General features: G+C 35.5%; 2 protein-coding genes across 3 annotated transcripts; one reads left to right on the top strand and one right to left on the bottom strand.

Annotated features, from left to right (window-relative positions):
• Positions 1–2,006: 2,006 nt before the first annotated feature.
• LOC141711982 (uncharacterized) lies at positions 2,007–6,740 on the top strand. The gene is made up of 3 exons (XM_074514725.1): positions 2,007–2,442; positions 4,311–5,721; positions 6,287–6,740. Exons 1-3 carry the CDS (start codon positions 2,083–2,085, stop codon positions 6,526–6,528), a joined length of 2,013 nt encoding a protein of 670 aa, XP_074370826.1. The 5' UTR covers positions 2,007–2,082; the 3' UTR covers positions 6,529–6,740.
• Positions 6,741–8,007: 1,267 nt separating this feature from the next.
• LOC141711981 (phosphatidylinositol 4-kinase gamma 7-like) lies at positions 8,008–13,275 on the bottom strand. Of its 2 annotated transcripts, none has more exons than XM_074514724.1 (2): positions 12,891–13,275; positions 8,008–10,387 (listed from the first exon to the last, which is right to left on the bottom strand). In XM_074514724.1, exon 2 carries the CDS (start codon positions 10,154–10,156, stop codon positions 8,243–8,245), a length of 1,914 nt encoding a protein of 637 aa, XP_074370825.1. In that variant the 5' UTR covers positions 10,157–10,387; positions 12,891–13,275; the 3' UTR covers positions 8,008–8,242. The 2 variants fall into 2 exon arrangements, with proteins under 2 accessions (XP_074370825.1, XP_074370824.1); XM_074514723.1 differs by having other exon boundaries at positions 8,008–10,298.
• Positions 13,276–14,822: the final 1,547 nt, after the last annotated feature.

The raw sequence follows: 14,822 nt of genomic DNA, 5'->3' as shown, positions 1-14,822 counted from the left end.
TTACTCAGATAATCAAATTACGAGCCCAATTTCCTGATAATCCTATCAAATCAATTCGACTAGATACTGTTATTGGATTTACATCTGTTGCTTTCAATGATTATTGTATGTCAGTAGGAATCTCTGTCGAACATCCCGTAGCTCACGTACATACACAAAATGGTTTAGCGGAATTCTTAATTAAAAGACTTCAGTCTATTGCACGACCCTTCCTTCTAAGAGCTAAATTACCTACTTCTATTTGGGGTCACACAATACTTCATGTCGCAAATATAATTAGGATAAAACCATCTTCTTATCACAAACAATCTTCTCATGAGTTAGCTATTGGTCAAACATCTAATATTTAACATTTTAAGATTTTTGGTAGTATTGTATATGTTCCCATCCCATTGCACCTCCACAAAGATCTAAAATGGTAACACACAAAAGAGTAGGTATATATGTTGATTTTAATTCACCGTCTATTATAAGATATCTTGAACTTCTGAGTGGTGATGTCTTTACTACTCGATATGCTGATAATCATTTTGATGAGTTTGTGTTCCCTACATTAGGGGAGATAATGTTTTGCAAAAGTTAAATTCTGAATTATCACGAAATGCATCAGGATTAAATGTTATTGACCCACGTACTATACATTGTCAATCTGAGGTTATAAGAATCATTTTTATGCAAAATATTGTTAATTAAATGCCAGATGCTTTTAATGATTTTAGACTTGTCATAAATTCACATATACATGATGTTAATATTCTGGAAAGGGTTGAAATCCCTATTCATAAATCAATTCCCGAAGTTTCGGTTGGTAATTCAAAACCACGACAGAAGCGTGGTAGACCTGTTGGTGCAAAAGATGTTGTACCACAAAAACGGAAATTGATAGGACATGCCCCTGAAGTGGCAAGTATTCCAGAAAATACCCCAGAAATGATATTATCTCCTGAAGAGGTTCGAACCCATAAAGTGACTATATCAAATACCCCAGAAGCGGTATTGCCTCCGAAAAAAGTTAAAGCCCATGAAGTGGTTGTAACAAAACCACCAGAAGTGGTATCGCCTCCAGAAGAAGATATTGCCCCTGAAGTGGCACATGCTTCAATAGAAGCAAAGGTACCCGGAAATTATGAGATCTTATTGAGTTATGTACATAACAGGAAATTATGGGATCGTGAAACTATTGAGGTTGATGACGTATATGCTTTTTTCGTGGCATGTGATATTATTATGAACTCTGATCCTAAACCACAAAGTGTGGAAGAATTTCGACAAAGAGATAATTGGAAAAAATGAAAAATTACAATACAGGAAGAATTGCAATCATTGCGCAAGAAAAATGTATTTGAACCTGCAGTCCAAACACGAGCAGGTGTGATTTCCGTCGGGAATAGATGGGTGTTTGTACAAAAATGAAATGAGAAAAATGGAAGTGTGAGATATAAGGTCTGTTAGGTGGCCCACGGATTCTCTCAAAAGTCTGAATTTGATTACCAGGAAACTTAATCTCCAGTTATGGATGAATCCACTTTTCGTATTCTGATGGATATGGCTTGTATAGAAACATTGGAAACACGTCTCATGAACGTTGTTATAGCCTACCTTTAGAGATCATTTGATAGTGATATTTTGTTGGTTATTAATTCATGATTTTTTTAAAATAATTAATTATATTTTATTAATAAACAATTATACTATATTGCATGATAAGTCATAAATTATATAAATAAAATTTACACTTAACTAAAATCACATTCCTCAAATGAACGTGGGAGTTTATTTAAGTAGTAAAAAGAAATAAGAAATATTTCCAGATTTACTACTTGAAATTTGTATGTCTATTTTTTAAAAACAAATTATAAATGATAATTTTAACTACCCCATCAAAACACATTAAAATGTGTATAAAAGTTAAATCGACAAATAAAAAAAATAGAGGAGTATACGACAACAAATAATGTTTTTAATAAGATAAATAAAAAATTCATAAATTAGTTATCTCCGCCGGACACACACGGACACAGGCCAACAATTATACATGTTCGACTGCATCCTTGAAATCACAGCCCGAGTCACAACTCAGCAATGTCTCCCAACTCAGTACCCCCAACCTCCCAAACCCTAGATTCATCACAACAAAATTCACCAAACAAAATACCCAAAACACTAAATTCAACATCGCCCAACAAAGGCAAATCGAAGATAGAAGAAGAAGATGAAACAAACATCAGCTGCTGCGGAATTTGTTTATCGGAAGAGGGTAAATCAATCAGGGGATGTATTGATAGCTGCGATCATTATTTTTGTTTTGTTTGTATTATGGAATGGGCTAAAGTTGAGTCTCGTTGCCCCATGTGTAAACGGAGATTTGCCTCTATTCGTAGACCTATTAAGGAAGGTGTTTTCGCAGATGAACGGATTGTTAATGTTCCCGAACGGAATCAGGTTTGAATTGTTTTTCGGTTTTGGCTTTTTTTATTTTATTTGTTTTGGATGGTTTGATTCATTCATATAAATTATTGTTAGTTAGAACATAGTGTAGTGTATAGGTCACACTGTAAGCAATCACGATCTTATATAACACTTTTTTTTAAAAAAATTTATAAGAAATGGAGTTTTGAGATTAGAATAGCAAGGTTTAACCGCAATTAAGCTTAACTTATCGAATTTAACTTCGAATGTCTTCTAAATTTTTTAAAAACAAATGTGACATAGAGCCGTTATAGAATCTTATATCCATTTTTGTAACAACGAGATTTACATGTATTATGTTATATTTCTAATTATTGTTAATCTTCTTAAAAAAAAGTCCAATCGTTGCTAAAATTACAATCTAAATGAAATCCTATGAGGATTTTATTGTGTGTTTAATTGGTCTTAATTATATAAGATTATAAGAGGTTTTTTATGGAGTAATAGGCATAGTATATTATTGTGATGGAGAATATGTTAATTCTTAAGGTCATCAAAAAACCATGATTAGTTGCAGGACTTGGTAGTGATGCTTTTATTATATATACTTAACAAAGCGCCACACATATCCTCATGTGGAATGTGGTTTTTACAAACTCCCCCACTTAAATTTGTAAAATCCTGAACAAGCTAATTTAGCTGAAAAGATCGGTCCAAAATAATACGTCTATAGCCATTTTAGTTCGTATCCCTGACTCTAGACCTTTGCCATTGTAGGAAAATATCATTAGGCTTCATGTCCCCACCTCAACCAGCTTGACTCCTTCAAGTTTTTGAGAGTCGGCTCTGATAGCACATGTGACAACCCAAGTCAGATTGTGAGTCTTTTTCAAAAATAGGGTATATCTCGATTCTCGATCTTGAATTCGAAATAAGTTTGAAGTATATTAAATTAAATCTACAATCCCACCAAATCCTCCTAAATTATCATGATTTGTTGTTGCAGGTGGTAGTGATTTTGTTTCTTATATAATGAACAAATTACCCAACGGGGCATGCCTCGGACTGGGGTGCTAAGGTGTACATCCTGCCCGCACTAAGACTGGGTTGTTATAGGTGTGTACATCCTGCCCAACCCTCCTCTTCGTGCGGGATAAGCTAGTACATCTGTTTTCCCTTAGTTGGACAAATTAAAAAAAAAGTACAAATTTTTATTGTTGAACAAAAATCCTTTAAAACTTATGAAGTGAGGTTTTTTGCAAAATTCTGCAAGAATAAGAAGATTTCATTGCAGAATTTTGCGAAGGAAAAAAAAAGATATCATTGCAGAGTTGTGCAAAAATATCAAAAGTTACGCATAACTAACCAAAACGAATTTCTACTCCGAAAAAAAATTACGCATAACTAACCAAAACGAGGTTCTATAACAATTTTATAAATTAAAATCCTACGAAGTTTACAAAAACAAGTTTCTGTTGGAGAACTGCGAAAAAACAAGTCTACAGCTGAAAATTAATTATACAGAACTTGTAAAAGCAATTTATATTGAAATACAAGGTTCTTCTGCAGAATGAAAATTGGGAAAAACTTACAAAAACGAGTTTTTGTTGCAGAACAACAATCTTATACAAACAAAGGTTCTTCAGTAATAGTAGAAATTAAAAAAGAAAAGAACTAATGACAAGAATAATTTAAAAGGAGAACGATTGTTTAAAATTATATGCTCGTGTGGAAAAGTATTGCACACACACAAGGGTTAGCTTTACTCCTTGCATAACGGTTTTTGAGCGGAACTATTGACAACTAGTATACTACTTGGGTTTCCGGTTTATGCTCCCATATAATGATTTCTAGTTATTTGGAGATCTTTAGTGAATTTTTGAAATCTTTTCAACATGCAGGTCCACCATTATTTTGGAAATGTCACGACTGGGCCACGGGATCAGTATGCAGAAGTAGAGTGTAGTCTGTGCCACAGTACTTCAGACGAGTGTCTTCTATTGTTATGTGATTTATGTGACTCTGCTTCACATACTTACTGTGTTGGGCTGGGTGGCACTGTACCCGAGGGTGATTGGTTTTGCCAAGATTGTACCGTTTTGAGAGATGAGCATGCCAGGGACGACAAGGATCTAGATGCTGACAGTTCAGGTGAAGTTGATGCTAATTGGGGCAATCAAACTAGTTTACGGACCCATCAAAAACCTCCTTCAGTTGAAGGCCCTGTATCTATTTTTGATATTGTCAGGGAATCCAGTCCTCATGGTGTCGAGAGATTTTCAACTAACCGAAGTCATTTGTCATCTACTCATGTCCGTAATGATGGGATACATATAGCAACAGAAGATGTTGAGCACAGTTCTCAACCACAAAATTCTGCTGAATGTGGTAGAAGTCAATTGGCAGCAAGAACGTTGCGGCAGTGTCGCAATGTGCATGGTCGAATACGTGCATTACGTGAGAATTGGGATAAAATTAGACAGGGGTCCTTGAGCTTCTCTTCGATTTCAACTAGTAACCATGGCGTGGATGAGGTGCGAAATTGTACTCAACCGAATTTCTCATCGTGCTCGAATCAACAAGCGAGGTCTCAAAAGAGCTCTTCCTCGAACATTGTACCTAATACTGGCACACAAGATATTGAAAAGGCCTGGAAGATGATGACTGTTGCAAAGTCAATTGAAAAGAAGAAGTGTACCACCAATGTTAATTGTACCACATATAGTTTAAAGCGTCCTTTGGGGAATATAAAAACACCAAAGGAGTCTGATATTGTGAGATCAATGGATGTTTCATCAGTTAAGGTTGGAAATATGGTTCATGATGGTATCAAATTGGGTAGCGATCACCGAGGCCGCCTCGTGACAAAACATAATGATAAGCATAAATCTCACATTAATGAGAAAGAGAAATCGTGTACAATTCCAAATATCGAGCGTTATCCGGCTATTCATTCCGCAGAATCTTCTAAATTATCAACACTAAAAATGGCTCAATGTTCTGAACAAGTTGGAAAGGATCTCAGAAATATTGTGAATCTACCATCAAAGAGTTCACCTGGAACATTCTTAAACCAAAAATATAAAAATTATGGTTCTTCTACTTGTCATAGTACAGGGTCTGTTGCTGAAAACTGTTCTAGTGTTAAACAAGATGTTCATGTATCCTCTTCCTCTTGCAATCTCAAGGAAGAAACTAAGGAGGAAAAAAGTCGGGTAGATAGCAAGGCCGGGATCGGAATTGATGCCAAGAGTGAAATCCAATCCCTTGTGAAGCTTAATTTGAAGCTTATAAGCACAGATAAGAAGCTAGGTATGTCTGTCACATCTTAACAGCATCTCCTATTTATTTGTAATAGTTGTGTGTGCATAATAGTTACTTAACAATCAATAGTTCTAAATCGATTATCATGACTAAGGAATGAAAATATGTTTTCATAAAGACATGCTGTTACGCATATATGAGTATGTGGTTGTTGCGAGTGTTAAAGGTTGCGGCATGTCGGTGTTAAAAGTAACAGTAAATGTTAAAAATAAAATGCAAATGAAATTAGTAGGTTGATATCGAGGGAACAAATTACCCTATTATGTCAATTTTATATATTATTCCTATGATTCTTATCATTTTTTGCTCCCTTTTGAAATGCGGAGTGTCTTGCTAAATTGAGGAAATCCAAATTTCCCAGTTTGTTCAGTCAAAAAGTACATTTAATTGTTTAAGAAAAGAGTACTTTTATTTTAAATGTTTGTCCTATTATTCTTTTTCTAGAATTTCTCGATAATAGAAACAATTTGGTCGACTCCTCGCCTTCCTGTGAAGTTTGCTCTTTTTTATTTACATTTTTTAAGATTCAAAAACCCGTGTTCCATATTTCCAGATACCAATACATTCAAGGAAGTTGCTAGACTTGCTACACACTCCATCTTAGGTGCATGCGGTATAGGGGCTCCAAAGCCTGGTGCTCGAACCTTCCAAACCTCAATTTGTAGTCATGCAGACAGAGTAAGAAGGTCCACTCTGATGCCTAGCTCCTGCAGAGAATGTTTTTTCGTTTTTGTGAAAGATGTAGTCAATACAATAATGCTTGAGAAGAGGACTCTCCTGGATATACCATGCTGACACGCCTTCATTTGGGGTTTGACGGTGATGAGATAATGGTTCTAAGAACCTTGTATATTGGGATTATTGGTGCTTAAAAGATGTATATTTGTTTAGAAATAAGCTACTTGATCGTCAGATATGTAATATTACAACTCAATAAGTGCAACCTTTTTCTCCTAATTGTGAAACAGTAATGCCCCCAACTTCTCGCAACTGTTTGCGAGATACTATCTTGATCTTCTCTTTAGAACATTTTGGCCCTATGATGATGTAGAGGTACAAACTTCGTTCCTGTAGTCTGGCAAGTAATTTGAGTAATTCATGACATTTTGTATCGACTGAAATAAAGTGGCAAGCATGTTTGCAAATGTTAGTTATCGTTTGCTAATGGTTTGTGGTTGATCTTTGATACTCCCCGACTCGCCTGTCTCGATGTGAGATAATTTTTTTGCTTGCTTCTCTGTTAAAAAACGAGACACTGTCCGTACTTTGGTCGTAAAAAATTATCCGAGATGTTAAAAACCCTGCCATAGCTAAAAGCAACTCGACTAACAGGAGAGGCGGAAGACTAGCTCGACCAGAAAAGAACTATGGTTCTATACTTCTTTCAAATTTTAAGGAACTGCCCTATGGCAAGGCCAGTGTGGGAGCAGCAACTCATAAACAACGGATAAGGAACCTTCTCCTTCTCTGGAAAGTGTCTACTTTACATTTACCAAAAAAAATACAGTTTCCACTGTCTTGCATATACGTATTTAAATTTAAAAAATTTAAAAATGGCCGGAAATTTGACAAATTTTCATATTGTTGTAAGTTTTCTCTCGCTTGCTCAATATAATGGTGCAAATTCTTTAAAATCTGTAATTGGCGATCAATTATCAAATATTAAAAAATTTGAGATCTTCCAGATATGTTTTGGGAGGAACAGTAAGGCTAACTACGATCAAATTTGCTACGACTTGCAAGATCGAGAGTTTATAGTTCAGTCCGTTGAAGGAAGGTCATTAAAACTTCTTCACTATTACGGCATTAAATTACCAAAAGACTTCCGGTAGATTAAATGACCAGATCTGGAAGGCTTATCTGCTGACAATTTAGTGCAGCGATACCTATGACTTCTCCGAGATGTTCCCCTATTCTTTGCCATGATCACATTCATCGGACTCGGAGGTGGTAAAAATATTATAATGAACATGAGCTGAATATCGTTTCAGTATCAACTTCTTTATCAAGATCAAGGTGTGGTAAAGAAAATCTCTCCTCTTCCTTCAAATTAACAATGGGCACAGAGAAACCTGAAATGCTAGAGAGAGAAATCGTAAGTTTATATAAGCTGTTTCTTTAGTTTGAATCGCTTAATAAGGCAACGCAAGGATTAATCGATTAAGAAGCAATATTCTAGCATATATGGAAGAACATATATATATTTGCTACACTGATATTTTCTTTATCTCCTGCCTTAATTAAGACCAACAAGCAGAATGAACTAAAAGCATATATCTGATAGCAAAGTCTTCTTTATGTATATGCCAAAAAAGAACTCAACATCCTGAATCCTGATAACTGATTCACCGGTCTCCAAATATATACACTATAAGGACAACACAATCTATTTTGTAAAAGAAAACCAGGCTACTAATATCAAAACATATATCCTCAACTTTCACAACATACTAACATGGTAATAGTTCTCCTTCCGTCCTTTATTAAGAGAAGCAGGTGGCTAACCGTCTCAAAACTGACAAGAGGCGCCAAGCCTCTGGTTCCATCTTGAGCTAATGCTTAATGATTTCCTATCAACAAGTGCAGGGAAAAGAAGTTCCACAAAGGTGTCCAAGAACATAATCCACTCGTCTTCGTTCATGTCTGCCAGCTTGACAAAGCTTGTTGTCTGAGGCAGCAATTCCTTGGCACTTTTTCTGACCCCAAATGTAGAATCCAATGGATAGGTAGCTTCATGTTTCCCACTTCTGCTTCTCTGGCACTTTTCACTGAACCCGAACTTTTTCAAAGACAGGGAGAGTCTGGAAATAGTAGATGGATCCCGGTTCGGCCTCTGGTGCGCCTTTGTTAGTACTTCGCTAGTTGGCACCTCATCCACTGTGGCTTCCTCGATGCTTTCATCTAGTTTAAAGAGTGGATTCCAGCCATTTATTCCTTTAAGCTCATACTGAAAGGAAGATTCACCCAAAGACTCTTGCGATAAGATTGGGGTAGTGGCTACCACGGCATCTTCAAAATCTAAGTCACGTGAATATCTACCTCTATCTCGAGACTCTGTAAATAATATTTCTCTATCGGCTATGATCTTCCTTGCTTCCAGGCATATAAGTTCAAGCTCACTAGGTTCCTCCACATGATCTTGAAACTCTCTGCTCATCATCCCACCGATATCAGCAAGGCAGAGCCCAAAAGCTGCTGCTTCTTTGAGAAAAATTGTGCAAAGTACCAGAACCCGTAAGCATGCCTCGCGAATCATGGGTAATTCAGTCCGCAGCATTTCAGATTCACGAACAGGATCAAGATTACTTATGTACTCAAGTTCTTCCTCTGAGAAGGGAATAGACGCCTGAGGCCAGTGTATCCACTCAAAATATGGGTCTTCCAAGCTCTCTGGTAGACTCAGGCCATGATCGATTGGTATAAGCTCAACCTGACCAAATTTTCCAACACTATCAAGTTTTTTGACCAGAAGATTTCCTGCATGCCTGTCAGTGTTAAAGAGCCTAATATCTAGTATCCCAATTCTGTGTACCGCAGAAACTGGAAAACTTGAGCTCCCATGATCACTAGCATCATAGTCATGCGGAATGAATTGCTGGAGAGAGGCAATTTTGCTAACTACGGTCTTGTTCTTAAGTTTGTTCCCGTTAACACTATCATTGACATTGAAAATAGAATGGGTGATCTTTACAAGAGCAGTTGGGGGAACCTTCGCAAAGTGATCGTGATCCAAAAGGTAGGCAGCTACTTCTCTATATCCCGTTTCACCGACCCTCACAGAGTGCTTCATGCCTGGCAGTCCAAGGGCTTTGCCTACCAACCCTTTGGGGTTGTTTGGTGCAAACGGTTCCTCATCTGTTGGTTTCACAATTGCAATACTCTCACCTTTGAGGTTGCTGAAGTAATAAGCACCGCCTAGCCCGCTATTTACAGGAATAGGTTCAACTCCATACTTAATTGCCTTCACGATATCTTTAACCAATTCATTTGTTCTAGCAAAGAGCTTTGACCGTCCAAGAATCTCAATAACACCACTCTTGTCTCGTTGTTGGAGAGCTTTCCCAGTAGGTGAAAGACAAGGAGTTGATGAGCTTCTGTGCATGAGATTTCTGGTGAGCAGAAGTGGGGAGTCATTGCGAATTGAACTGAGATCATTGTTCAATATCATGTCGCCGAATGTCAAAGAACTCTCATCAGTGGGAACGTTGAGGGAAAGTTGCAGTCTCCTTTTCACTGTATGGACATTATCCCCACGATCCAACTCCATTCCCAAGACACATCCAGTTTCAGTTTGCACAAACACCCGTCTCTTAGGAGGTTTCCCATCCACTCTCCCGTTCCCTTCATAATCACCACTGTGGGAGCTTCTAAATAGAGGAACAACCATCTGGGTTTGAACAGGTGTGTTCAACTTAGGAGACATTATCCTTGAGGAAGGAGAAAGTCTAGAGATATTAAAATCTTCAGCTTCTCCCTCACGAAAGCACTAAACTCAAATGCTGGTGCCAATGGGAGGGTTAAGATTACCCCGCACAATCATCGATCAATCCTCACTTTGTAAATAACTGTAACAGAATGAAATAATTAGATGGAGGTACTCAACCAGAAACAGTTGTGTAGGAAAATTGACATATCAGCAATATTTGACCTAGATCTGCATGAACAAAAGAGAAAAAGAGATTTAAAATGTGTTTCCATTCCACGTGCTAAAGGTAAGAAAAAAAGACGAAATGTGTTGTAATCATTTCAGTTATTCCTCATTTATTTATTTATTTCTACAAAGTGAGAAAGTTGTGTCCACGCTAAAGTTCATAAATTTTTTTCTTTATTAAATTCATATTCCTGGTTTCGCACTTGCACAAAACTATTGATATTAGAGATGACACTTCACATTCTTCTTCCAACAATATAAATCGGATTCTAGGGAATTACTTGCTTTACCAAAAACTAAAGATCGCAAAAGGTCACATATCCTGTTTACCAGAGTATACAAGAACAGAAGTAGATCGAAGATCAACTAACACATGAATAATGCATCTCTACAATCCTCAATACTTGGTAGACTTTGAACCTAAGAGGAGCATAAATAGTCAAAGCACGTTAAGAGATTCATTCATATGTGGTAGTATGGCAAGGCATTGTACACCAGCTATTCTAGCATTTCTCTGAAATTGAAAACTTTTACATTGAAAACAGCAAACAAACGATAACAATGACGATAATTACAAGTTTACAACAATATCAAATAATAACACTAATCATTATTATTAATAAAAACTCTTCTCAGAATGAATCCTATCCAGGAAACTATATTACAAGGTAAACAACCTAATCATGCAGAGTCCTGCACAAACGAAAAAGAGGCATTTAAATTCCCAACTCCTACAACTAACATACATGAAGACTCAACCAAAATTTTACAAGAAATCAAGATTTTAGTTCTAAAAAGTAATAATCAATGATATATTCAACTCGAGCATCATACATACGAACTTGCAGGCATCAAACTCATTTGCCCAATTACCTCAATCTAAATAAATCATAAAATAAGATTCAATCAGAGCACCACACACTTATTATTCAAACCTCACACTAATTGGTTTATAAGCAGGTATCAGGAAATACCGCGAGATTTCTGTTGAAATTGCACATTGCAAAATTATCTGAGGGTGACCATGATTTGCAGGTACATATTAACCAAACAAACAGATAAAGTAAGAGTTTAATTCCATTCCATCTATGCTATTGGTTACATTACAACAAAATTTTTAAATCAAGAAAGAGGAAGTTACTCAACATAGTCAGTCCTCGAGCCGAACACTTGTTCAGTTAGGGAGAATGCTCATAAAAAAGCAATGTAAATTGTAAGAAAAAGAAAAGGCAGAGTTATCATATATTTTAATTTGTTTCTTACAACATTTCCTCACTATTAGAAAAACATAATTTGATTTTCTTTTAAGCTCACAACTTACACCATTTCTTTAATATTTCGTTGCCACACTTTTCTGCACAGTCTACGATGAAAACATTGAACTCCACACATCATTACATCAACTGCAACAAACATCCGGAAAAACCTTTACTTCTGCAAATACGTTACAGCCACAAGTGTCCAGTTCCGAGTTGTAGAATACATCTAAATGTAGGCCCCTAGAATCTATATGCTAAATTCTTCTATTTACAATAAATAAATATTGTTTTCATCACTTAAGTCAACTTTATTATCTCAGATATATAGTACAAACAATCCAAAAGCAAAACAAAAGGACAGGGGGTAGATTACCATCTAAGCGTAGATTATCAAAAAAAAAAAAATTGTTCTAGACATATAATTCTCACAAGGACTAGCTATTCGAATACATCGTAGGTTATACTTTCTAAAAACGGAAGCCAAATGGATGCAAAGATTCAAGTACATAAGCACACAAAAGCGGATTTTTTTTTCTAACATAATTCCTTTACAAAGCCATTTCATAATCAACATAGACAAACTTAACTAGTCAAATTCTATCATGAAAAATCCGTAAACTTAAAGTTTTTAAAAGATGAATAAGTCGGTATAAAAGGACAAGGACTTACATAAGTAGAAAAAAAAGTATTGTCGGAGTTGCAGTCAATTAATAAAAAGATGATCAACTAAATAACGTAACACAAAATTTATTAATATAGTCGGAAAAACTCATTACTTACACAGGAATACAGGATTTTAGTAAGCATTATCAGTGTTGCAATTAATTAATAAAAAGGACACCTAAATTACCTTAACATCAAAGAGTTAAATAAACTCAGAAAAAACACATTTGCTTCACAGAATTCCTAAAAACCTAATATGAGGCCCTATCCAATACATAAAAAAGAAACAAAACTTATTATCGCATACGATAAGCATAATTTCTACAGATTCATCCTTGATATCTCTACACACAACTCATATAATCAAGAAACAACACACACACATATAGCAACAAAATCAATATGATATACGCATTACAACAAGGCAAATCACTATTCTTCTACTATCTCAACTTAAAATCACTTTCTTTAGCTAATTCAAATCACAAATAATCAAATATAAATCACAAAATGTACGTAAATATATGTAAGTACAATAAAAAGACATAGAAAAAAGATGATAAAGACGGAGATTGAGAGCGCACCGAGAGAGTAGCAGAGGCATTCACCGGCGGCAAGATGAATCACCGGCGGCGAGTGATCGGAGTTGATTACGTCGTCTTCACCGATCCAAAACCCTCTCTTTCTCTCTCTAAGTGTTTCTCTCTCTATGTTTGTATAGGCGGTCTGTGTGTATATATTATATCTTCTAAGAATCTCTTATTAATTGAACTCCCCCTTTCTTTTTGTTTCTTGTACTCATCTCGGATCACGCAATTTATATCTACAGCTTCAGAATTTAAATCCTACATTATTCAATTCAAATCTCGAATTTATATGCATATTTAATTAAATCAATTAATTTACATCAAGTAAAATCGTTGTAATAATTTAGCGATAGCAAGCAGCTACATATTTTTAAGATGAAGATTTAGTGAAGCTAATATAAGAAATAGGAGTAGTATATATTTTAAATTAAAAGTTTAATACGGTCAAACAATGAAGCCGTAGAGTGGGTGAATTACCAAAAAGGACAAGGATGTTTCTTGATGCCTATCCAATTGTACTATTTTTGGGTATATTTTGTGTACTACTAACATGCTCGTATACACCTCTTCTCACAGAAACTTTAAAAAATCGTTATTGCTTAATAACATTTTTTTAATTACATGCGGGCTACTGGGCTTGTACTTCATCAATATATTGTATGCCTATTTTGATGGATCTGAGATGTTATTTAGCTGTGAAATATGGTTACATTGGTGAAAATGTACGAACATTAACATATATGAGCGAAAGTACGTTCGACGAATGTTTGGATCCTATAAGGAGTTACTACAAACACCTTCAAGAAAAACAATTAACTGGACACGTAATACGGCCCACTTTTATCGTCGACGAAGGCCCATGAATGGACCTATTTAGACGATGATGCATGTGTGAAGTTGCCAACAAGTTTTAAGCCCCGGCCCACGGGCTTACCTGGCTGGGCTAACTCCTTGATCACATTCACGGGTCAACATTCAAAACTATCTTGCATTGCAGTGGAGGACAAATTTTTATCTCCCAAGTTTTGTCAAAAAAAAAAATATATATCTCCCAAGTCCTAAAACAACGGATCGTTTGTTTGATATGAGTTGCAATTAAGAAGGCAGTATGTGTTTGAGGTATTATTTCAAATATTACGTGTTTGGTTGAGTTTGGTCGGAGATGAATATATCTGGTTTAAAATAATTTAGGAATGCGTTTGGAAATTTACATTTTATTTAAAAATACATATTTTTTATTTCAAATGACAGAATTTGAGCTGTCATTTAAAATTCTCATATTTATATTAATATTTGAATATTCTGAATTTCAAATTAAATTCAAATTCAAATTCTCAAACAGGTTATTTGATCAAATCGAGAATCTCAAATGAAATCTAATTTCTCAAATGGACCATAAATGTATTTGATATTAATTTTTAAAAAAGTAATAATTTAATTATAAATTTAATAAATAAAGGAGAAATATGAAATAAAATAAAGTATAAACATTCAAAAAAAAGTATAATATAAATAAAGTGATTAAAGTGAATAAAATATGAAATTAGGAGCCTAGAAAGACATGTCACATCACGAAGCGCACATGCCCCTCACTAGCCTCGCATAGTTGCATAATTTATCTTTTAGAAAAAGAAAAAATAACAAAAAAAGGAGAAGAGAAGAGAATAATGGACCCACAGTGTTTGTTGTGTATATCGTAGCCACGTGACACCGTCACGAGAAAGGAAGAGAGCGACGCACCGCCTAGCTCAGTCTCTGCATGCTCGTGCTTCCCCAATGTTGGCCCCGTATATCTTTCCCCATGCCCATGTTTTTATTTTTCTTCTGATACGGTTTCAAACTTTTTACTTGGGATTTTAACCCATTTGTCGTTTTCTGCTATATCCATTTTTTAATTTTATTTATTCTTTTTAATTATATATCAACCAC

This window comes from Apium graveolens, chromosome 3, assembly GCF_009905375.1.
Source record: "Apium graveolens cultivar Ventura chromosome 3, ASM990537v1, whole genome shotgun sequence".
Taxonomy (NCBI): Eukaryota; Viridiplantae; Streptophyta; class Magnoliopsida; order Apiales; family Apiaceae; genus Apium; species Apium graveolens.
Note: the sequence above shows the minus strand (reverse complement) of the source record. Positions and strands in the feature narration are given on the sequence as shown.

Coding starts and splice junctions, on each gene's coding strand:
- LOC141711982 (XM_074514725.1), top strand. CDS start 2,083: ATGTCTCCCAACTCAGTACCCCCAACCTCCCAAACCCTAGATTCATCA. Junction 2,443..4,310: donor ATGTTCCCGAACGGAATCAG/GTTTGAATTGTT, acceptor TTCAACATGCAG/GTCCACCATTATTTTGGAAA. Junction 5,722..6,286: donor AAGCACAGATAAGAAGCTAG/GTATGTCTGTCA, acceptor CCATATTTCCAG/ATACCAATACATTCAAGGAA.
- LOC141711981 (XM_074514724.1), bottom strand. CDS start 10,156: ATGTCTCCTAAGTTGAACACACCTGTTCAAACCCAGATGGTTGTTCCT.